Source organism: Tympanuchus pallidicinctus, unplaced genomic scaffold (assembly GCF_026119805.1).
Source record: "Tympanuchus pallidicinctus isolate F22 unplaced genomic scaffold, pur_lepc_1.0 scaffold3, whole genome shotgun sequence".
NCBI classification, from domain to species: domain Eukaryota; kingdom Metazoa; phylum Chordata; class Aves; order Galliformes; family Phasianidae; genus Tympanuchus; species Tympanuchus pallidicinctus.
In genome coordinates, this window is record NW_026294747.1 from 78170867 (window position 1) to 78196085 (window position 25219).

A 25219-nucleotide genomic window follows, 5' to 3' on the forward strand; every position below is an offset into this window, starting at 1 on the left:
TGAACTTCTTTAGTTGGGTACTGAAAACTCATTACAGAATGTGAGAAAATCTGAAGTTACAATGCAGTAAAACATGATGAGGTGTCTATTTGTTTGTAACACTTTTTTTCTGAATGTTGAAATAAGCAATAGAGAAAAGTCCATAAACCATTTTATGGGATTTTTCATGTGCTTTTTATAATAAACATATTGCGCGTTACTACTGCTAACAGAATACCATAACATCAAAAGCATATATTGAATTAGTTACTTACTCTTTGGTGTCTTACAGATAAAACCCTTTCTGGAGGAGCAAGGGATGCTATTCCAGGACCCAGAGGAGGCAGAGAGCTGCACACAGTACTCGTTCTCATGCTGCTCTTCCAAGGGCTCTGCTTCACCCCAGTTGACAAAGTCCAATGCACTGTTGTCTTGCCAGAGCAGCTGCCCTGGTGTTGCAGATATTTTAGCAGTACCAAGCGTTACATATCAAAGATCTTCACTTATGTTTATTTTTCCTCTATTAATTAATTTACTCAGCCTAATAAAGTGATACCACTTCCACTATTTTGTGGCTATTTTATAATGTATTTTTTCTTACTCCCCTTAAAAACAGCATAATTGCTTTTCAGTATAATTATTTAATTTTCTCTATTTGTGAAGCTTGACAGAACTCCAGCCAGACACCAGCAGTGCAGGCACTGCCCAGCCAAGAGCAGGCTGGAGTGTGGAGGACATTCCCAACCAGACACATAGAAAGCTGGTGGGAATATTCCTTCCAATAGACCTGGCAGCGCTGTGCTGGCAGGAAGGCATATACCCTTTGTCCAGGCAATAACCAAGATCCTTCACTGGAGCCAAGCAAACTTTTTTTTCCTACAGACTGTCACAGGTATTGTTTAAAATAACAAACTACCAGTAATTTTTAAATATATTTTTTGTCTTTACCCAGAATCAGTTCATTGAAAGCAAAAATATATCTAAATCATACTTCCATTTACTGTACTTAATGAATATTATTTATGACCATATGTAGAAATTAGTATAGTTACCACTTATATTTCTGTATAATCCTATCCAAAAGCCACTTGTCTTGCTTGTGTATAAGTCTGCATGTTCTGCCAGGAAGTTGGATTCAGCCAAGTCTTCTACAGAAGTCAGCATTCCACCTATCATATATAAGAAAGAAAAGAGAAGACAGTTGGAGGTATTCCCTAAGATAGAAGTCAGCGAAAATTAGAGGCTCAGATATAGGGCAACTTTAATAATAAATCCCCTCCTTGATGGCAGGGAGTAAGGAAGGGTTAATGTAGAGACTAGAAAGTAGCACAGGTGAACAGCACAGGCTAGCAGAAATATTGTTTGAAATGAAAGATATGAAAAGCATGACAGGTGAGGACAAAAGAATGATGAGTTTGAAACATCAGGCAAAAAAACAACATAATATTTTTCAAGTGTTTGGATAATATTTTTCATAGATATTATGAGTGATTATTTATTCTTAATGGATTTGACAGGCTGATACATAACAGATAAAAGTACTCAGCAAACAAATTTGCAATTCAAACTGCAAGATTAATTTTTCTGGCAGAGGAGGCAAACTATAAGTGGAGGAGGAGAAAACTAAGAGGATCTAATAGGATGTGAAACCAAAGGACCTGTTATTTTGGGCAGAACAGTGCTTCCCTTTCTCCTTCACAGCTGCCTGAAGTAAGGATGAGGTACCTGGGTATAAAGCAGTTCAGCACTGCAGGCGGCACATGGCCAAGCAGCAGTTCATGGTCTTGGCCAGGGCGAAACTCCCCCCCAAAAGGATGGAGGGAGACATTTGCCCTAACCTGGCTCTACAAACTGCCAGGAAACCCATCTGTGAAGTGAGGGCTCTCAAGCAGTTCTTGCAATCCCCTTCAGATCACACATCATAGAAATAAGTAATTGCTATTATAGTATTTGATTCTACTCTTGCGTAGCGAGAGATACAGAAAAAGTAGAGATAGGGATAGAGATAAGTTAATCAATTTCTACACTTCACTAAAAATAGAAGTTCTGTGAACGGACTAAAAAAACCAGAGTCAAGAATAAGCACAGCTGGTAAGGAAAATAAATAACCAATAAACCAAAGGCAACTAATCACCTTAATTTCAACATAAGTGATAAGTGAACGGTATCAATGATGAATCATGACATTAATGTCTTTTTTTTTTTTTTTAATATACACAGATTTTGCAACATTGTCAAGATTTTTCAAAAGCGTCTATTTTTTTTTTTTTTTATGTCAATATTGAGATCCCAACTTCAAATGAAAGCGATTACTACCTGACTGAATGCATCGAGTCACAGACTGAACCCAGCTCATTTCATTGGCATTAAAGTAATAGCAGTAGCTACGGAAAGGAATCCAAGCTATGTGACCTGACTGAGGACATCTTCCAATATCCTGTGGAGGATCAGAAGAAAGTATATCTGAAAGAAATGAAACATTATGGATGCTTTCACTGATTAGATATTGCAGTTCTTTGGATATGAAAAAAAAAATATTTAAGATTAAAAAAAAAATTAAAAAAAATTCTTAAAAGTAGTGACAATCTACTTCAGTACACACTGCTAGAATTCCCAGTGTCTATGCTGAAAGTGACAGTGAGGAGCAGAACTGAACAGTCACAGCTGAAAAGTGCACCTGCAACCTTCAGTGTTACCAGCTGAATTAAACTAGGACTGCTCAAAGGATATCTGTGTGTTCAGGGCTTTTTAAAATTCCAGTTACTTGTTATGAGTGTCAGCTTCATACAAATAAGAGATACAGTAAAAAGCAGATTAAAAAAACCATAAGGTAGAAAACCTAACCATTTGATTTTAAATGAGACTCCTACTAAACTTTAAGTTACAACTGAAATTTTTAATCTAATGTTTTCCTTGATATGATAATTCTTACATAGTTTTACTGCAGACAATGCATGGAATGATCAGAAACTCACTGAATTTTTATGTAGTTGCCCCCATTTTCCAGCAGGCAATGACATTATAGAGTGAAACAGTGACATTGTCAGTTAATACGTACATTTTTAATTAAAAAGAAAATTGAAAATGTTTGGCATAGAAAAGAAATCATAGCCACACTACAGAAAAACAGTTCAGAAGAAACTCAGAATTTCCATTAATGCTGCTTTAGAGCTAACATCACTAGGGCTAACATCACGATCTAGGACAAGTGGGACAAGTGAGAAAACAAAGTTTGATCCCGCCCCACAGTATGACAGAAGCATTTTAATTTGTAGCATTCTCCTGCTGAATGATGAGTTCATCAAAATAAAATATTTTTCTTGCAGAACAAAGGTATTATTCCTTAATATATACTTAGAAATTTGTAGGTTAGTCAAGGCAGATTCAGGAAGGTTTCTGCCTTAAAACCAAATAGCATCAAACTTACCCTCCGATTTTTTGCAGGCAGAAAAGTGTTTTTCATTACAAGGTGCTGTTTTCCATTCCCCACTGAGATCTAGGAAGACACATGCCATTTTCTCTTTTGGTTCTTCATAGTGCCAATTAGAAAAATCAATTTTCCTTTTATCGCTCCATCTGTAGTACCCATAACTCTAGAATTGAAACACACTTTTTAATATAGTTTTTCCACGTCCTCATCTTCCACTGCAGATAAGCAGATTTCCACACAAATGCACAATTTTGCAGTGAGGTGTAGAACTCGGTATATCTGTGCTTGCACTATTAGAATATTAACCAAATCAAAACACAGCAGCACAAATTTAAGACATAGCAGAATGCCTCCAATGCTGTAACAGCCCATGAAGGTGTTTTGAAGGCTAGATGGTGCTTCCAAGGTTCTCTTGGTGACAGTCCCTTGTTGGATGATGTGAGGAGGCAGGTAAGCACAAAGACCAAAGTGACCATGAGAAACTCAAAGCCTGCAGAACCATCAGGAGGAATCAGGGCTATGAAGGTAGCTGTCAGACAAGGACTCTTGAGTTCAAGTGCAGCTCTGAGAAGAAACATTCAGGAGTAAATGCAGCTACTATCATGAAAACCTGAGAAAATTAGAAGTTTCTTAGGAGTGAAAGATAAACACAAGGGAGCAGAAGCTTTTAAATCAAATACACAAGCTCCTCTTGAGCTCAGCACAACTTGGGCAAGGTCACTGCCTGGGGAACAGGAAGAACCTCAGAATTTCACCCTACAAGAGCAAGGTCAGATTCTTTACAGATGTTTGGATCATCACATATCTTCCTGCCAGACTTGTTCATAATTATTAACAGCTTTCTAACACATTTCTATGATTATCACCCAGCTTTGATATTAAGTGGACTTAAACACCAGCATTTGTTTTGGAAAGAGGTCTCCTGTGGTGTTCTGCAAATGTGGAGATCTGTGTCAAGCTCAGTGACGCAGTCACATACCAAACACAAAGACATTCTGAGATTCTGTCTAGTACGGAAAGGCACTGTCAGAGGCCATAAGATATATTTTTTTCAGCAACAGCTGCACTGTCTCATGCACTGTGGCCTTTTATTAGTGCAACTGCATCGTATAATCAGAAATGTCATCATTACACAACATTAATTGCAAGATCTCCCTAGGGATACTGTAGGTTCAAACATTTTACTTAGTTATATGTCAGTGTGGAATCACAATCAGTGAAAACAATGACAAGTGAAGAAATCTATTACTCATGAGAGAACTAAACTTTAATATCAGTGTAGTTTACTTAGCTCAAATAAAGATGCAAGAAAAGCATGTTGATAATGTAAATGAATTGAGGAATGACATATTTATCTGAGAAGCTGACACTTACTTTGGCACACAGTTACAGAGCTAATGCTTACTCCAGTGTTTCTCTAGACAGCAATGGACCTGCATCATTCTTCACTTCTTTGTGATTCACTTTTTTGGATGCAGTTTTTTGTTTGTTTGTATGTATTTTACTCTTACTGCTCTTAACCGTATGGACTTTGTGTGTGTAACAATGAAGGTGGTCAGAGGCATATGAGGTCTCTATGAGACCTTCTGATCTAAAATTAGTGATGAAAACACAGCTGCCAACGATCACAAGGCTCTATCATTAATGACTTTGGTGGTTCCCTTGAGTAGTATTCATCTCTCCTAAAAGCGGACATCTAAAAATTTACCAGGTAGTTTGACGTGTGTGTACCCAAGATTCCCATACTGTTAGTAAAGAGATCAATGCTGTCAGAGGCTTCCATCCTTCTCCATTGCCTGGGATGAAGTTTAACATTTTTAAGATGATAAAGCTAAATGAAGTGAGTGTTGTCCACCATTTCTAGGCTCCCAAAACCTATTCACGCTACAGATCTCCCTCTTTTAAGAACAATATAATCAAATAACAGCATTTAACCACAGCAATCATCAACTTATTAATCTTACCATATTGCTATTGAGTCCAATCCATAAGGGCTCACCATATTGTGCTGCCTGGAGCAGGAGAAATATATTACTGTAATAATCTGAAATGCTGGCAAGCTCTGAAGATTTCACTCTGCAGGCTTTTCTTGCTTCTTCCCAACTCATTTTAGAAGGAATGATTAAATAGCTACTGTTACCATAATGGAAGAAGTCAGAATCTGGAGCAGTTGTGGAATGGAATAGTTCAGGCTCTGCAGACAGATTTGAGAGGAGGAAGAGAAAACATTGATAGTTCCTAGCTGCCTAAAAAGCAGTATAACTTCTCAGTAATGATTAACATAGCGTAAAACACAGATATTTTGATATTTTGCTACAGGCATTGAATAAAACCATTTATCATTTAAGATGCAGGAAATATTTAATAAAAGTAACTTAGAATTGTTTGTAACTATAATTTACATAGAGTACTTAGGGATTAGGGAGAAGCAGATTCTGCAGACATACACTGCCACCAGATAATGACTGGACTAGGAGATCTTAGTGGTCTTTTCCAACACTAATGATTTTTTTGAAAACTTATGAATATGGGTCACAAAGCTATTCACTATCCAGTTCTCTCCTGGATTCTTCCCCTACTGCAGTGCAAGTGAAATTCGTCTCAGAAAAGTATGGAGCAGGATCTCCATGCCCTCTGAGTTTCAAAAAGGGTGAATTTCATTCTAATATCAGTTCGTGACTCTCCTTCTTTTCTGTGCAGGATAAATCGAAAAAAGAAATTGTATTTGCACCTTAAATGGTATATATGGAAGTAGAAAAGGTGGTGCTGAGTACAGTAAAAGGGCATTCATGTTCATACAATGCTGAAAACACCCTAAAGTGGTGTTATTAGGGATGCACTTGTGCATCTCCCTGCCACTGCATGGGGTATAGCACCTGGCCCAGCTGTGGCTTCCCCTTGTATTTTTAGCCACAGAACTTGGCTCACTACTCAGCAGTTCCTGTTTCTCTTCCTGCAGACTGCAGCATAGCTGTTCTTTGGTTATGTCTCCCACCCTGAGGATATATGAAGACGCTAAGAACTTTTGTCCTTCTGATCCTTAGTCTTAAGATATAAAAGCATTGCAAGAAACTGATGGGCAACATAACCAGTTTTACTGACCTTAATTAACCCCTCCAAGAGAGGCATGTGAGAGGTTTTGGTGAGAGGGTTTGCCTTTGCCAGCTAACCTTATTCAGATATCCTTATCTGTGCCTGTTAATTAGGTCATAGACAGCTAAATTCCTTTTGTGAAATGAGAGAAACAGGATTTTGAAGGCACAGATCACCTAACTTGCGTTGGGCACTTCTGTCAGGATCAGATGTATCCTGCCTCCAAAGAGTCCACTATGTGTGGGCAACCAGCCTGTATGTGCATCTCTGGTCTGCAGAGTGGGTGCATTCAGCTCCCCTGAAAGCTGTGAGGGGAGGGGCTGTAAAACACAAATTCTTCTGTAATTCTTATCCCAGAGCAAGCTTCATATCTGAAATTTTTGAGCTAGGAAAGGAGCCTTGCTTGCTTCGCCTCAATTTCAGTAGACATAAGAAGGCAACTGTAGTGGAAGACATGTGTGCTCATGTTATCCAGTACCAGTCTTCCAACAAAGAGCATGAAAAATAGAACTTACTGCTGTCCATCTGGCAAATATAGCTTTTGTTGTGATGGCAGTCTGTGTTTTCCCACTTCCCTGCTTCATTTACAGACCTTACCGTCATCGCAATACAGTCAGTCTAGGGGAAAAATAGAAAAGAAACTTATAGGTGATAAAATGAAAGAATGAAAGATACCTAGCAAATAGAAAGGTCTAAGGAGGCCTTTTTTTTTTTTTTTTTTTTTTTTTTCCTTTCCTTTTCTTTTTGTTTTACTTATCACTTCTTGGAAAAGAAATGCGTCTTGGTTTATATCTTGAGTACTTTCCTTGGCATATTACTATAAGAATGTTGTCAGTTTCTTAAATTTTTTGAGTGCAGAAAAGATATTTTTAATATAGTTTATGTTAACCTATACTTAATTTGCTGAATCTTTAATTTGCATTCACGCTGTACAAAGAGAATAATAAAATGAAGTAAGAAACAACAATGCTTATTATTTTCAGTAAAATCTAATAGGTCTAATAACTCTAACTGCAATAAACTACAGCAGTCCTTTTCTACAGTTATAGTCTTCTGCAAAGGAATGAAGATAACTACATGCACTTAACAGAACTATTAATCTCTGGGTCAACTTTTAAAACTTCTACTCAGTTTGAGGATGCTGTCTAAGTTATGCATGTACTGATTTTATTTCCTGTTTACCCGTATTGTCTCATACCTTCCAGCCAACTCTACTGTATTTACCCAAGGGGAATCCTCTTGCCCAATATGCATAATCATAAGGGCTTCCATCTGTCCAAACATATGAATGCTTATCATTTAATCCTATCCAAGTCTCATTTGTGACATCCTTTAGATGGAAAGTGAGGAATGCTAAAAGAAAATAAATTTTAAAATGAATATTTTAACTGAAGTAGTTTCATTATATTAAAAATATAAAATAAGCAGTTTTTAATATAAAAATGTTACTCAGAGAACTCTTGTAAATATTACCAAAATTAGGGCTAGAAGGAAGTTTGAAAGAATTAATTAGTCTTCCTAAAGTTAGCATCAACTAATTTTACATATGTCATTTCCAGTGGAAATTTGTACACTTTGAATTTCTGAGGGCAGTTCAAACATTGCTATTTATCACATTTTCCAAGGCCATAGGGAACAGATTATTTTTGTCTTTCCACCCTATACTGTTGCCAAGAGATGAGAAGCATCAATAACTCACTCCAATCTGTGTTCTGGATCAAGCAGCTTTGGATTTTCCTTCACAGGGGCTACATAGATGGGGACTGCTTAGATAGGTACTATTTAGAATTGGAGGCTATTTTGGCTGTTGTAAAACATCCAAAATTACAGTTAGTGGAAGCAAAGAATGAGTTTTGGAGAAAAGAAGAGGTGCTGGGAAAGGCCAAAGGGATTCTGGGGGTGATGGATGAGAAGGAAGCAGAAGATTTGGATGTCTACGGACAATAGGTTTCTTCCAGTGTTGCCTCCTTCTTCTCCTTCTATCCTCTAACAATGCTGATTCATGTTTAGTTTGCAGTTCAGCTTCAGATCTTATTAGGGCTACTGACATTTTGTTTTCATGCAAAAGATTACTGGTATGTTGATATAGTTGTTTGCACCTAAACTCATTCAATTACTTCCTTCCCTTCTCCATCCCTTCCCCATCCAAAAAACAAAAATCTTGTCAAGAATGTTTCAAATTCTAACCCTGACCTCCATCATGCCACTACATCACCTGAAAAGGTGACATACGTATCGCTTGTTGAAATGGTTAAAAAGAGATATTGAATATTACAACAGTCAGGAGTTTTTTGGAATAACATTTTCTGCCCTCACCCTGGAGAACTACTGGTGACCAATGCATAGTTTTCTGAAGATACTTCTGACCTTGTAAAAGGGGAACTATGAGAAAGGTGGTGATGGGTTTATCATACAGTGGGATCACATGAGTATTCATCTTTACAGTCATTACATGATTATTCTACAATTTCCCCATGACTAGCAATGCCAGCAGGTTCTGTGTAGTGTCATCAATACATACAGAACCTGAATGTTTTGATCCAGTGCAAAATAGTTACGTCATTTCAAAGTGCTCACATATTTAGAAATCACAAGAATTCACTTGGCCACAACATCCACAGCTACAGTTTTAACTAACAATTATAACCTCTTTGGTGAGATTTACTGGCTTTGCGGCTAGCACCAAAAGTTGAGATACCATACCTTGTACTTGAGCATTGTGTATAGAGGCCAAATTTCCCCCTAGTTCTATACAAGCACTTCTTGCTGAGTACCAAGTCAGTCTCTCTTCTTCCCTGGACCCAATTATTTTATAACACTGTAGGGAGAGTAAATAATTAAGCAAAATTTCAGGTGTCAAAGAGAATTATATTTGATTTGATTCATCAGTCCCTGCATACAAAGAGCAGCAGTTGAGGGAGCTGCTGAAATGCCATACATTCAGCCAATGAGGAGTAGACACAGCTAATCACAACTTTGTGTGTGCAGGGCTCAGACCCATTGCTGTCCAAGGTTAACCTTTGAAGAGAAGGCAACTTTCATAAGCTGAAGAGAAATTAAGCAGATATACAAGGAGGAATCACATTACTTTTCAGGGACTTAAAATATTTCTAGATTGGGATTTTGCCTTAGGGCAGATATCTCTCTAGCCTAGTTCCCTCAATTGCAAGCCACAGACAGTAGTAGTAGCAGTTTTCCTATTTGTGTTATGGGATTGAACTGTGCTTTTTTCTTTGTTAATGCTTATGTGATTAGGTGTACTCTTGCTTGGTTTAGCAAAAAACAATACTTTGTTGGTTTTTTGTTTTGCTTTGTTTTTTTAACAATTAATTTACAGTTTGTTTTACTCAGCTTAATTGTTATGGCATCTGGTTATGTTCAGAAATCACGATCTTTCATTTTGCAGCTCAGTGTTATCTAGAAAGATGGAGCTGCAATTACACATCAGGATATTGGAACAGTATTTCTGTGCAATAAAGATGTCTAAAATAAAAAGAAAGTTACAGAAACCAAAGAAGTAACAATGGCTAACTGCATTTGAGCACTCAGAAATTATAATTTAATAAATGTAAGTTCAGAAACAAGAAACAAAAAAAAAAACCACAAAAGTTGACTCCACTGCTAATTAGAATGCCACTTAAGAGAGTAGTGTATAAAATGGGTGTACTTATGCAGTTATTTATAGCTAGTCTTCTAAAAGCTGCTGATATTTGTTACTTATTGTGTATACGTACCTTATTTTGAAACAAAATCCACATTTCAGGACATCCTCCCAGAGGCGGAAGTACAGTGGGAACAAATCCTGAGTAAGTTGAATTGTGCCTTTCACAGATGAAGGCATTTTTCAAACCACAGTTTATATCGTTCCAAAAGCCTGTAAATAAAAGAAATGCAATCAGTCTGTCAAACACTCCTACTGCCATTGCAGAAGCTAACCCAGCCAACATTCATAACTGACAAGCATAACCTTCCAGAGACATATAACAGTCGAGACAGTCGACATTTACACTAGCAGCCCAAACAGAGCCCTCTTCCCACTGCAGTACATTAGTCTTCTATGAGCACTGGCATACATTTAAACCTTAATGTACTTGTTATGAAAAATAGTTTCCACTGTTCAGCAGCCAATGGGGAGCCTTAGGTTTAAACAGGTGGCAAAACCTTTAGCTTTTGATGAATAAGCCCATTAAGATATTTGACCAAATGTTTCTTGTTGCTGTTTTACTCACCAAAATCTTTTCTCATTACCACACAGTTTTCATCATTATGTGAATAATTGGGTTCTCCCGGAGCCCAGGCAACATAGTTCACAGGGGTTTTACCCAGCCAGCTGAAAAAAAAAAAACAACAACAGATGGTTGCCATACAGACATCTCCAGCAGCCAATTTGAGTTATGAGTGTTTAGCAGAAGGGCTGAGCAAGGTATGATTAGTGACCAAAGAACAAAGGCTCTACATATACTGAGAGGACAGATCCACAGCATTAGTGCTGCCTCTCACCTGTTCAGTGCTGTCGCACTAAAGTGCCATCAGTGTCCCGTTTGACCAAAGGCTGGATACATAGTGTTGGACTCGGCAGCTTCTAACAGTCTGGATGAGACTGTAACACCAGATCATGGACTTGCCTTTCATTTTAGAAAGGTATCCTCATGAAAGTCTTCTACAAACAGATTTCTAAAAAGGTTACCTAACAGGAATTTCAGAGAGCTGTGAGATGCACAAGCTTCAGGCTCACATAACTTGAGCCAGTGGGATTTCTCTGGTTAAATGTTTCTGTGTGAACCTCCAGAGTTTCTACATAACTATTAGAGATCTAAGTCTGAGTTAAACCCATCATAAGGTGGATGTCTAACACCACAAATCTTGCTGTTTATGTTCATTGCCTGTGAAGGGATGCCTGGGTCTTAAATTCACATCTCTCAGTGTCAGACAGCAAGTGAAATGAGTGTTACCCATGAAATTTTACGTTTGCTTGCCTTGATTTGGAAGGAACACACACTGTTTTGCTTAAGTATAGAAAAAAAATAATATCCCTCATCTCAGACTTCTGAAACCTACCAGAGTTCTGTCACACAAGTGTTATTAACTAAAGAACACACAAGTACCCGTACCCATAGAGCAAGATTAAATTACTTTTTGCTGTCCATTAACAGCTTTAGTACTCTTCTTTTACCCACCTGAGCTTCCGATCAGAACTGACAAATAAGCCAATGAAATATGATTCCTCTTGGAGAAATACACCACTCAGTTTTCTGTTAATCTAAAACAGAAGTGATTGGCACAGTTAACAACTGGACAGTTCTTCAGCTGTATTTTCGGTTGTTTCACAGTCTCAAACCTGGGCTGCAAGAAGGCAACAGATGCAGGATCTCTGAACTATTCTTTGCTACACCTTTAAAATTCACATGCCTTTTTTCTCTTCCTACTAAAGACAGTAGTAATGTCTAAAGACAGTGGAAATTACTGGAAAAATGTACCATAATACAAATATGTAATATAGGACAGAAACTCAGGATTTTAGCCTGGATAAACAACTAAAATCTTTTTATTTTTTCATCTGCTCTGCATCAGAATTGAAACGTCCCTCATCAGCATTCTTGGCTGCTGATCTCAAACCTTCAGGAAGGCTGGAAAGTCTCAATGCCCACTGCCTGCCAGTGAGGATGAAGCTCAGGTTCCTGTTTTGTGCTGGATGCTTCAAGACCAATGCAATAATTTTACCAAGCAGTTAAAATAAAAAACAGTGAAATTCTTAATGGATTCAAAAGTGCCCACAACCAATGTGCTCAGTTAATAATTAGTACATATATATAAATAAAAATCGTAATTACTATGTAAATAATAATAGATAATCAGAAGGTTCAGTGCTTACATATTTCCAAATAAGCTGTCTTTCATTTTCATCCTCAATGACAACAAGATCTGCAAAGTTCCTCTGGCAAATTCTCCGTGCTTTTTCCATAGGGACACGTTCTCTGCTGAAATAGTACTGCTTATCTTTGTATATAATCCACCCATCAGCAGTTTGTACAGCTTGATATTCTGGAAGATAAAGAAAAACATATTTGACATCATATCATATCTGTACAAAGTCCAAAAACTATACAGTAAAATTTCCACTGAAAGAGGAAAAAATCCTACCGTGTTTGTTGTTTGGTTCAGGTTTGAGCAGTGTACCTGTAAAATAAAAGGTAATTATGAGCAATGTTCCAAACACAAAACAAACAATGGGGAAGTCGCAAGCCAGATAGATTTGATTTGTAATGTTATACATGGATCTCCAGGTGCACCAGGCTAAATAATAACGTTGCATGCTAAAAAAAATGAGATAATTAACTTCAGTCCATCTCCCCTTTCATAGGGATCTCATCTAATTGATACACATAATAACAAGGTTTAATTATTTCCTTTATTTTATTTAATTTATTTATTTTTACTACTGAGAGTAGTAGTCAAGTACCCTAGAGTCAAGATGAGCTGACTGGAGTATCTCTGCCACAGTTTGTGAATTCCTCCTGAGCATCTCACAAAGCCTTCTGTGCAGTGCAGCAGGCTCAGCATGTCTGCAGGGCTGTGCAGGATGTGCTGGTGAGCAGCAGTGTTCTGCCAGTGTGTGTGAGAACTAATCAACCCACAATGGAACAGGGATTCTTCCAGTTCAGGTAAGTAATTTTCCAATGGTAATATGGTGCATTTCTGGCTATTTGTTGGCAGAGGTCCATTAGATATACTCAGTGATGTTTGCGCAGCTGCTTCTCCTTTCTCCTCCCTATCCTTCCTCTCACAATTTCCCCATGTGCATCCACCTTCCTTTTAACTTCTGGGAGCTTTTAAAGTAGATCTAGGAGTCCTTCAGGGCTACAATAATTCTATTTTTGATCAGCTTTTCAATATTCTAGTTCCCATAGCAACTTAACCCTCTCTCTAGTTCCCATTATCTGTCTTACAATGGGAACCAAACCTTTTTTTTTTTTTTTTTTTTTATCTTTTGCGTAGGGAACTCAGTCTCCTGCATCTTCAGGTCTCCTCTGTGAACCCATAGAAGATAGCAAGATAAGGAGATTTTTATCTGCTTTTATCTTCTCCTTGTCTTTGTAAGGAGATTAAGCATCTTTGCCTTGCAAATTTATTCAACCCACATCTAAAAGAGATAAAGCCGGATATAAAGCAATTTCTTGAACTTCCCACATCTGAGTACAACTGAAATATCTCAATTTGTTCCTCTTGCTTTAAGTGTTACCTTCACCGCTCTAGTTTTACAATGAAAAATTCCCAATGCATTTCTTCTTTAAATTCGCTGACATCCATATTTCTTTTTGAATTGTGCTTATCACTCCAATTAAATGGTGAAGTAGTCGTACCTTTTTTAGTTTCACAAATCCAATTAAGCAAATGTTCACAGTACAAGTCATTCCAGCGCATTTGTGGTGATCTATTAAGCATAACACAGTGCTCAATTCCTTTATCATTATTAGGTTCATCTTCATCCCAGTTCTCATAAATTACCTGTGTGGGAAACACAGCTCATTCACTACGTGCTTTGAACAGAGTGGAAGTAATTGAGATTTTTGTCTCTCAGTGTCATGGTCTCATCAGCCCAAGCAGCTCATTTATGCAATCGAAAGGAGTTCAGAAATCTCTGATCAGGCTGGGGAGGTCTTACTAATATGTTCACTTTCCATCACTTCCCAGAAGTTAAAAGATTACACTTTCTAGAAAGCATGGAGGAAAAATAGACGCATGGAGGGAGTGACATTAATCTGACTCTGTAAGAGATGGCGAGCTGACTTCCCCAAATCTGTCATGCAGCAGGGGTATGGGTGTGATGAAGACCTAAGAGCACATGCAGTGGAATATGGGATATAGCATGGTGCGAGTGATGAGGATAGTTATGAGTGATGTGCTTCCAGAGTGCTGAGACAGTGCCATTGCTGAGACAACTGCTGCAGCTGTTCAGCTGATGGTGAACTGCTGCCCTACAACAGCTTAAAGAGGTTGGAAAAAAGCACTAAAACCATGAAAATCTACATGTTATAAAAACTATGAAAAAAAAAATAGTATCCAGCAAATAAGTACTCACAGGAGAACCATCAATCCAGGTAAATCCTTCGTCAGGATTTAAGAGAAACAAACCCATCCAGAAACCCTGAGTTTGCAGTCCTTTTTCCCTGAAAGAAATCATACAATATCGGTACATCAATGCAGAAGAGGAGCCATATAAATACTGGAAAGCATAAAAACATGCAGCTTTGAGTCACATCTGAAGCAGGAGCTACTCCTTCCCTGCTGGCCCATAGCCAAGCTCATTAACTGTACTCTTTGACGTGGAGTTCCCAAAGTTCTGTGCTGGCATGGGACATGTTGAAGTTAATTTGGAGGAGAAGTGGAGTAGCACGGTGCTAGCACAGGTCCCATACTTGTGGCTGAAGTACAGTTCCTAGTTCCTAGCAGGAATTCATAGAAACAGCTTTTAATAAAAGTAAACTGTGACTAGAGAGCTATGATGCAATCTAATAAATGAAAAAGTAATTACTTTTTCAACTTCTCTAATTTCCTCCATGGCACTTCTTGTGATGGCACTTGATGGCAGTATGGCATCTACAATGTTAATATAAATGAATGAAAATTAATTCATTTGATTTGAGGAGTCTTCAATTTATAGGCTAGTAATTTCCACAAGGATTTTTTTGTGTTTAAGTTTTTTTGAATGTATGTATTAAAATATGAATCGTAACCATTAAAAAACCCACACAATTAGAGCTGAACATTTTAGTGCCTCCTTTTTGGAAGAACTGGTTCACATGTACAAAGTTGATCAGATCTGGAGAGCAGCCTTAACAAGAAACTGTGATGAAAACTTCAGAATTTCAAAGCTACATGAAAATATTCAAGTTGAAATATGTATATTTAAAATATCACACTGAATTGTATTTCCAAATGAAAGCTATTTTCTTTTAAAGTTCATCATTTTTATTCACTTAATACTCAGCTCCTAATGTATCTTATTATTTAGCATAACATGAACATAAAAAAGAATGACTGTGCAAGTACTCACAATGCTAACTGCCATATGAAAACTTGATCTTCTTTTGAATTGATTGTGACCAGATTTCCTCCTATTTCTCTACAGAATTCTTCAGCTTCAAACCAATTCTTCTTTAGGTTTTTGTCCCTCACAAAGAACTATTGAGAAAAAAATTGTGATAAGTTACAAAATATAAATATAAAGTTTGATGTAAAAATGTGATTTGCTGTGTAATTGAGATCAATATTATTTTAGAATCCCCTTAAAACTTAGACAGCGTCTTTCAAGACCTATAGTATTAAACATCAGTCATGTAGATTGTAACTATATTTTTTCTCTTCTATTTTAAAATAGCGAGGGAAGATTAGCCTAGGTTTCAGGGAAGAACAAAAAGTGTCACAATAGTTTATAACTTAATTAGAGCTTTGAACACCGAAGGGCTCAAAGAAAAACAGAATTGACTAGTCTTAGTACTGTGTAGTAGAAAGCAGGAGATTATTGAGAAATGGGAGGCAGGTAAATCAATATGTTGAAATAGGAAAGATAATATGGATGGAGACAGACATTTTGAAAGGGGCTGAGGAAGAGCTTTTATACAGCACTGCAAGCTCTGCATCCTAATACGAAGTACACATGGTCTTGAAGAATGATGCTTGACATTTTGGGGCAAGGATAAGCAGCAAGCAGATACACAGAAAAATCAATAATGAGTAACAACAATTAACTGGCTGTGACATAAAAGTTGATACCCTTGTAAATAAAAGGCTAAAATCATGTGTCCTTCTAGCAGGCAGAATCTCAGGAGAGGAAGGGGAAGGATGCTTACATAAAGACTTGGAAGAGCAATGTTATATATAATTGACAATTTACTTCATCTATTTTACTTTCTCTTTTTCCTTTTCAGAAATTTTTAGCTCAATCAAAAGAACATACAAAGCTTTTACTTGCTGAAGTGTCACCAATGGCAAACTAAATCTGGATCTAAAAGTATCACTAAAAACATTACTTCTGTGAAAGAAAGCTGTCAGAAGGCCAGACTCCCATCATCTTTCTCTTAGGAGACATTGTTTTATTCAAGTGACGCAGTCAGCTCTTGAGATTTAGTACCACACTTGTCTGAAGTTCCAAATTCTTGGAAGGAGATAAACGGGGTAAGGTTCCCACCTCTCATTTCTGTAAAATGAAGCTTATTTTTAGCTTCTCATTTTCACTGCTGTAAGCTCTTTCATTGTTGTGTTTTGTTATATTTGATGGACTTGTCTCATGGGTTTCTTTTTTATTTTTATGCACTTGAATTCCCTAAAGGAGATAATTCTCCAGAAATGCTCAGCACTTGGGTCCCTTCATGTCAGGCCAGGCCCTCAGGCTGGCAGGGCAGCGATGCACTGACCTTGAAGCAGGAGTCTGCCTGTGGGGCTCCATCCCAACCTCGGGCACAGGATGCTGCTGGGACCTGGGCAGGAGGAGCTGGCGGTAGCACTTCCACTGCCCTCTGCTTGCAAAGGAAATTTGCTGTCTCCTGGCAGCTAATGACATCCCATAATCCAGCATTGGCTCCAGTTCCCATGGCAACGCAGCCTTGCTCTTTCCCTTTGTGATACATAAAAGAAATAAACAAAATCAAAGTCTAATTGCTTTCTAGGAAATTAGATCTTTGTATTCATACAAAATTATGATATAAAGCTGCATATTATGCAGATTTTAAGCCACCATAGCTATGAAATTATTCTGAATATCTCTTGCCACAGCATAGAGATCGGTCAATGAACCTCAGAGACACACCTGTCCTAAAACTGGAGATTGCAGATTTAGGATACAAATGTTCCTTATCTTGCCACCCCAGGGAAATCACAGGGCACATAACACTTGATTTTATTTTCATCTGTAACAGATGGCCTGTCAACTGCTTTGAAGTTCTCAGAATCCAGGTAATTCAATTTCAGAAAGGATGATATCAAGTACAAGAAGTTTGTTTCAACACACAACTTGCTACTATGAAGACAAGAGCCTCCCGTCACCTTTTGTTGAAATGCAGAACAGCTGGACACCTGCTCTCCATTTCTCACCTGTGGGCCCCATGCACTGCCCATAATCAATTTCCTCAAAGTGATGAGTTGTTGTTAACAGCTATTAAAAATGTAAAAAAAAAAAAAAAAGAGAGAGACTATGGATCTTGTCAGCTCCTATTGCATTCAGTGTAGCCCATTAAATATGTTTCTATACAGATTTACAGGTAACTGAGTTACACAGCACCTGACACTCTGCTGTGGATGTGTTTTACACTGGGGCCAAAAACAAGGTCTGTTGATATTGGTCACCTACAGCTGTAAACACAAAAGTACCTTCTCTTATTTCCAGTACTAGGGGATAGAAAGCAGAAGTCTGCTTGAATTTCAGCCGGACTCTGATTACAAGGGTTGAGCTCATGCACAACTTACCTGGCATTGCTGAATTCCAGTGTGTGAAGGAAGGAGTTTCACCACTGGTCCACCTGAACATTCCTTGTTCTTCTATGTCAGAGAGACCGAGCCAGAAATACTTTTCAGACCTCAGCCCAGTCAGACTAATCAGGAAAGCTTGCTCATTCCTGAGGTGGAAAACATCATTGAAACACAACATATTGCCTCCCAATGCTGATCCAATTGGTACAAATAAGGCTATCATGCTAACATGACCTCAAGAGAACGAGTCCTCAGAGAAGTTCAAGCAAAACCTCAGCAAGCTTTAGTGTGGTTGAAAGAACTTGGTGAGGGACAGCTTTCTCTTTTCAGCTGAAGGCATCCTCTCCTTACTACCTGGTTCTGTGAAATGTCGAAAATCACCAAATCACCATTGCAAATGTCACAATGTGTGATGCCTCAAATCTACCAGCAGGTGAGAACTAAGCTGCAGCCAGATTTGCTACACATCACCTCTGAAAGCAGTGGTGTTCCTCAGAGGCCATGAAGTGCAAAGCCCATTTGAGATGGAGATAGGTGCCATAATACATTCTGGTTATGGTAGAAATATACTGGGAGAATCCCTACATTTGTTCAGAATTTGATGTAGAAGATGCTTAGGAATTTATTTATTTATTAAATTTCCTACATTTGATGAGATAGCGCTCCTCAGTAAATAAAGGAAAACAGTAGTAACCAATTTCCAAAAGAAAATAAAAAATAAAATAGGGGCTGCCTTGATTAGAAATTTAATACTAGGAGAAAATGGAACTCAAGAACCCTCAATATTTGAAAGCAATTTTAATTAAATAGAAATCCATAAAACATGAAGTCCTTTTTCTTTCCTATTACTGAATAATTTAAAAGTGTTACTGAAGTGCTTTCCAAAGCTTTCAATATGGGACAAATATTTTGAAGGTTTCTGAAGTAGAAGCACTAATTTTAAAGTAGAAGAATGATAATTTCCTACCTGGTTTCCACTGTAGCTAGATAAGCTTTGCTCTTCTCACATGTCTTATTTGCGTCTGAGAAGGTTGCAAGTGCAGAACCCACCAAATAACAGTGAAAACTAAATCTTTTCCAACCCTGTGAAGAAGAAAAGGATGACTTTAATGTGACTTGTAAAGATACTTCAGTATAGAAATTAGCTGTGCTCTTTTATATGTAAATATTTTATATTTAATTTGTTGCAGCTGGGATTAAAACAAGATGAGATTAGGCAAATTTGTTAATAAACAAAAACTATGAGATTTTTGTTATCTCTTCTCTTACAGAAGGCCTTTTTACTTAAATGATGATATTAAACTCTTCATTTCTTTTATGTGTACATGAATTTTCAAAGAAAATGACTGTTATCACATTTCAGTTCTCTGTAAGGCTGGATTTGTGCAAACATCACCATAATAAGGCAGTGATTCATTCAGGGGGAGCTGTGGCCACACATTCTCTAGTTGCAGCATCTGACATGATGAAATACAAAAGTATTCCAGTTCTGAAATTAATTCTTATAATTGAAAGGATACAATTATGTAACTGTATAAGCACCGTGCTTCAAAGCTGTGTCTGCCACCCTTGAAAGAATAGCAAGGAGACTTTCTGTGCCAAGAGGAACTCAGCCAGTGCTTGTTTGGGGTGTGAGTGGAAAGGAGGAACCTCACTAAAACACCCCTGCTTCTTTCTGTTATTAGAGAGATTACTGCTGACTAGAATAGATTTAATGATGCTCTAAAAAAGTGAATTTTGGAAGAAATAACCCACTGATATCATTAAAAGACCAAATAAGTAACCCACCAGTAGTCATACGGTACAGAAAACCCGATCTTCTTGTGTTTGGAAATTACTTTGTTTCTTTTAGAGTTCTTTCAATAGTAAAGATTTTGCTGTGAAAACTTTAAATAACAGATTTGAGAGACAGAACAAAGTGACTTCGGGCAATTTTGCATGTTTGGCTGTGAGTATAAGTAGAACGATAATGAACTGATGTAAAAGATGTATCTTGTTACGTTTACGTTATCGTTTACATTTAAGTAACTGTTTACATTCTTGAATATTTTCAGAGCAAAAATGAAGTATATGCATATATTAATTGTTTGTGGGAAAAAGACTAGGTTTCCTCAAAGAAACAAACACCAAGTCTCTAAAAGTATGAAGAGAAAATAAAATAATTAATGTTGATTTTCCGCAACATAAATCATTTATGAGACACCATTTACTTCCTGGCAGCCTGGGTCCTTGATCTTTTCTTCAGGAGACTTTGATGAGGGCTTCTTTTTACAGATGTAACCAAGTTGCCTATCACAAACATCAGTTGCCCAGTACCCATCCTAGAAGTGCAGAGAGAATAAACAAGTGTAAAAATAGGGGCATTTGTAAGCATAAGAAAATAATTATTTTTCTTCTTCACTACAAGATCCACTGATGTATTTTACGTAAGAAAACGATAGGAATTTTTAAGAAATCTCCATCAACAGAAAAAAAAGACCTTTGAGGATTGGTTTGAGGTTCATTTGATGCTGTTTTGAGATGAAAGAATGAAATAAATTAAATTTTGAAGTTTTGACTTTATTGGCTATTTCAACTACCTATTTCATGAGAGAGTTAGTAAAAGACCTCTCATCCACAGCCAAAGGATGCGCATTTATAGTCATGATATTTCATTATGCTTATGGCAAAGAGATCAATGAAACAGAAATAATGTACACCTAAATGTGTCATAATACACCCAATTATTTCATCCATCAAGGAGAAGACTGAAAACAACTGGTTTCTATTAAAGAAGGAATTATGTTAAAAAATAAAATTGAAATAAGACCTTTTTATTCATTAAATGTGGTTAATGTCTAATACTGACAGACATAAATATTTTTCTACATCATAGCACTTGTGCATTTTCAAATTCTTTTGTGTTTGTTTTTTTTCCATAATACTTTCTATATGTGTATGCATATGTGTGTAAATGAGTACAAAAACCCAAACAATCATGATGGCAACAAAAATAAAGTCTACAGGGCTTTAGATTAGGTTATTTGGCAGATATGTGTTACAGAGGAGAACTATGCGCTAGTGCCATGTCTTCATGCCCCAATGAAGTGATATGGATGAACTTAATGGTCTACCAGACAGGAAAATAAGGTATGCTAACAGCATCTTTGATAACCAATCATATTACTAGCTCATCTTTCTTTCACTCCAGAGCTACAACTTTTTTTCCATTGTAGTAACCAGCAGAATACAAGTAAATTCTAATGTAAAACTCATGGATCTGGCTTTGCACCAAGAAAGAAATTTCGAAATGTTGCATTACAACTATGATGCCTCTCCAATTCTGATCTTCTCTGTTCTCTCAAGTTTCATTTGACTGATGCCAAATTTGTTTCTTAGATAAGATATAGAAGACTGCTGAATAAGTAGATGATTGGTATATGATTTCAGTTTGAGGCAGTTATTAGTTTGCATTTCTATAAAATAGCTGCCAAGTTTTACCTGTCCCTTCATAACAACACAGTCCTCTAAACCGTTCCTATAGGTGGGATGTCTGCGCTGCCATGTGGTGAACGTCACAGGAGTCCCATCACTCCACTCAAAGTAGAAATGAGCCTTCAGGTCATTTAGGCCCAGCCATAGCTCTTCTGTTGGCTCTAAAGCATGGAAAGAAAAAGACTTGCTTATTGTCTGCTATGTAATACAACAAACACTTCAAAATCCAGCACAAAGAGGGACAGATAAAAGTTGGGATGTGGTGCACAAGAGGCAGCCTTCATGCTCTAATCAAAGTGCTGGTTTCTGTTCAGATCTCTAGTAAGGGATGATTTAGTTGGTAGAGAAGAGACTTCAGATGCCACCCATAAATTAATGGACATATAGCTCCTTATGGCTGACAGAAATGTTTTGCAAACTGAGCACCTGTGGCTTAGAAGAACAAAACACCCCCAGCATGGACATAAAGCAGTGAGTTTCTCAGTGTGCCCCATTGATCAGGAGATGAGATGAAGTCCAAGGTACAAAGACATTTGCCAATACATTTCCTTAACTGGGGATCCTTAGAGGGTCTGTCAAGAGTGGTCACTAAGTCCAGCATGCGAGGCAAGTGTCAGGACTGGTGATGACAGATTTGAGGAGAGTCATAAAAGAAAAAGCATTATTTTCTTAGAAGGAACTATTTTTGAGAGGTTAACCTCAACAAGAGGGTTTACTCTCAGCAGGAAGTTAAATTTCTTTCAGATTTGAAGCTCAGTTCTGGAACTATAAAATGTAGAAAAAAAAAAACACAAAACCTGCAAGTATTAAAAGATCTTTATGTGGAAATTCTGTTACCTAAATTTGTTGATAATAAGATGCTTTCTTATTTCAAAATATTTTAAAATGTAGATTTTCTTAATAAATATATGCTTATGTTTGCGCATCAGTAACAGACAACACCATAAGTTAGATACAGCCTTCAGCTTGTGATATTTCAGAGAAAGCATTAATATTTAATGAAGCTCAGCTTTTGCATTGCAGATGTGCCAAACAGAATAGAGGCCCACTTATATACTCACTGTAACCAAGCTGTGACACCAGAAAGCTGTATTCAGCAATGGTGTGGACACTGGCCAAGTCTCCATCCTGCCTCTTACATGAAGTCAGGGCATCCTTCCATGCTTTGGATTCTCTTTGAATGCTGTAGCAGTGTCCTGCATATGGCCACCAACCTTCTGTGCATTTAGTAGGTCTCATTTCCTCTAAAATAGAAGCAAAAATTTTCAGAGCAATTTTATAAAGAGTAAAATAAGCATTCTTTACAAGAAGTAGTACTATATGAATAAACACAAAATTGCAGGTAGAAATGCAAATATCATCAAATAAGAAGCAAATGTCATTAAGGCACAGTTTGCTCAATATGCAAATAGAATGATTAGTCTTTCAATGTCAAGTAAAGCACCAATAAAATTGCCCACATTGTGTCAGAGATACAATTTAAAATTTTACTCCGCAGAAGAGAGATCAAGGCAGAGGTCTGTCTCTCCTGTCTTCTACTATAAAAGCAGCTTTTATAACATTCCCAGACAGCAGCCTCTGGCAGATCCCTCCTGTATGGGGCATGTCCACGTACACAGCTACACTGATGTGTCATTGAAATCTTAGGTCTCAGTAGGCAACAGATGAAACACAGCCTGCGTGAATGCTGCTGTTCCTCCTGCTCTGTACATATGAACTCAGTCAGTTGCATATAGTTGTTGGAAATGATTTTTCATATTGATAATATAAATCAATATAAAAATCAATCCTTGTAATTACTCATTTGGAGCAAAGGAGAACCATAAACTTCCTACTTTTTGCATGCAAAATGAGATTGCTATCACTGTTACAGTGGCAGAACAGCTTCTATCTGTTTTGATAAAATGAATAACAATGATGGAACAAAATAACAATATTCTCCTAGAGATGATAAATATATTACACCTTTGTCCTCTCATCTTGTATGAAATCTTGTGTGTGCATATATAGCTTTGCTTTTGAAAACGTTGGTTAAAAAATAATGTTGCATTCCCTTCTCTTTTGTAAATTAAGGATTGCATTCTCTGGAAACCAGAGAAAAATCTTTCTTTCTATACATACCTTTGGTTATATTGTCAAATTTTGAATTTATTTTTCTCTTTTTACAGATGTAGCCAAATCTCTGGTTGCATGCTTGGTTTTCCCATTTAGCATTCTGTCTGGGATTCATTGTGCCACAGATTTTCCCAGGAGCTGGGGAAGGACTTCCTTTGAATAAGAGAGAAAACAGATTCTCTTACAAAAAGATCAATAAATGGATTGCATTATTAGTAGAATGATTGTCTTATAGTGATTTTTTCAGTGCTTAACGTGAAGAAGCCCTCCCCACAGGATAATTGCTGTTGCAGTTTTCAGAGTGGTGCTTTTTATCTTTATACACCGAGTGAGATAAATGATTCTCCTTAGATTTTGTCTCAGGATAGTATGGGGAAACTTGTAGTTCTTTTCCTGATACACTGGTACTCATTGGCAGAATAATCATACTTGCATGTCTCAAGAATTTTGCAGTTCTTCTTTCCTATAAAAGAGGTTTTCTTTTTTCTGTTTTGTTGTAAAAGAGCCTCTGAAAAGAACAGAAAAGTGGTGCCCTAGTACCAGACCTGCCAGTGCTGAGGAACAAGAAGGTAAGCAAGGGGACATGACTGCTTGCTGGGTGGTGGCCACTTCCTACAGCCAGCCTGCAGCCCTTACTGCCCTGGCACCAGCAAACCCCACTCCCACCCCTCTCCCATCACTTTGGGTTGCTTTCCCTCCTCTCTGGGCTGTCCCTCTGCCCATGTGTGAGGTGCACCACCAGCTCCCGAGTCTTTCTTCCTACACATCATTCCATACGGTTTTGCATACAGTATTGAGGAATTATGAGCTTGCTCTGAGTCTCTCCATAATATTTAGAATTTCTCCAGACAACATAGTGCCATTATTTTCTAAATATTTTGTTACTTTTTGAAGGTTTGATTTAAATTTATACTCTTAGATAACGTTATGGAAACATTCTGACCTCTGATCTGCAAGGTTAAACAACACTTCAAAAGAGACTCTCCATTCATAAATAAACTCTTTGCTTATGTGAGAAAATAAAAAGTCATTGGCTATTGTAAATTAACACAGGCTTCTCTGAAATAGAAGCAACTGAGGTAGCTTAATTAGTTGGTGTCTTATCAGAATCCATTCCAAGATTATAAAGTAAACGCAGTTCTTACCTGGAGCCCAGTTTAAATATCTGAAAGGACTGCCCCCAGCCCATTGCCATCCACTGTTGAAATTCAAAATGTTCAATCCAATCCACAATGCAAGACTGAATTTTTTAATTAGCTCTAAATTAGAAAAGAAAGTCAGTGGTGCCTTCCTATTCTAATTATTAGCAAGCTCACGTAAAAGAAATAAAGTCAAAAGTAATTTACCTTTTTTGGTTTAAACCTGCCCACAAATACTGCTTTTCACATTAATAAAGTAAACAGATTTAAATAGTAAGATGTATAAATGAATAATTTTAAAGATAGCAGAGATCTCCTATTGCTAGCAAAAATAGCAAATCATCTGATTTTACTATTTCAATAACAGTTTATTCATCATCTGTTCCCATTTATAACCCCCATATTACTAATAGTAGTCCTTGAAGCACAGAGGAAAGAGGTAAATTTGAGGACCAGGCTTCAGTCCTGACTGGAAATGAGCATACCAGTAGGTAAGGCAAGTGGTGGGAATTCTCCAACTGGA

The 25219-nt window shown here is 37.3% G+C and overlaps 1 protein-coding gene across 2 annotated transcripts in view; it reads right to left on the reverse strand.

Annotated features, from left to right (window-relative positions):
- The window catches only part of LOC128087164 (macrophage mannose receptor 1-like), a 31522-nt gene that overhangs the window by 3546 nt on the left and 2757 nt on the right, over window positions 1-25219 (reverse strand). The window contains exons 3-26 of one of the 2 annotated variants that reach the window (XM_052696501.1): window positions 24703-24816; window positions 23564-23710; window positions 22504-22686; window positions 21449-21603; window positions 20179-20289; window positions 18936-19051; window positions 17966-18114; window positions 16918-17117; window positions 15558-15685; window positions 14583-14670; window positions 13864-14008; window positions 12644-12679; window positions 12375-12544; window positions 11680-11762; window positions 10732-10832; window positions 10237-10376; window positions 9206-9320; window positions 7701-7855; window positions 7018-7120; window positions 5374-5603; window positions 3407-3572; window positions 2296-2442; window positions 1032-1148; window positions 255-428 (exon numbers count right to left, since the gene is read on the reverse strand). In XM_052696501.1, the coding sequence (XP_052552461.1) occupies window positions 255-428; window positions 1032-1148; window positions 2296-2442; window positions 3407-3572; window positions 5374-5603; window positions 7018-7120; window positions 7701-7855; window positions 9206-9320; window positions 10237-10376; window positions 10732-10832; window positions 11680-11762; window positions 12375-12544; window positions 12644-12679; window positions 13864-14008; window positions 14583-14670; window positions 15558-15685; window positions 16918-17117; window positions 17966-18114; window positions 18936-19051; window positions 20179-20289; window positions 21449-21603; window positions 22504-22686; window positions 23564-23710; window positions 24703-24816 (3273 nt within the window). Of the gene's footprint in view, window positions 1-254; window positions 429-1031; window positions 1149-2295; window positions 2443-3406; window positions 3573-5373; window positions 5604-7017; window positions 7121-7700; window positions 7856-9205; window positions 9321-10236; window positions 10377-10731; window positions 10833-11679; window positions 11763-12374; window positions 12545-12643; window positions 12680-13863; window positions 14009-14582; window positions 14671-15557; window positions 15686-16917; window positions 17118-17965; window positions 18115-18935; window positions 19052-20178; window positions 20290-21448; window positions 21604-22503; window positions 22687-23563; window positions 23711-24702; window positions 24817-25219 lie in introns of those variants that run through there. The other variant, XR_008209691.1, reaches the window with a different exon arrangement.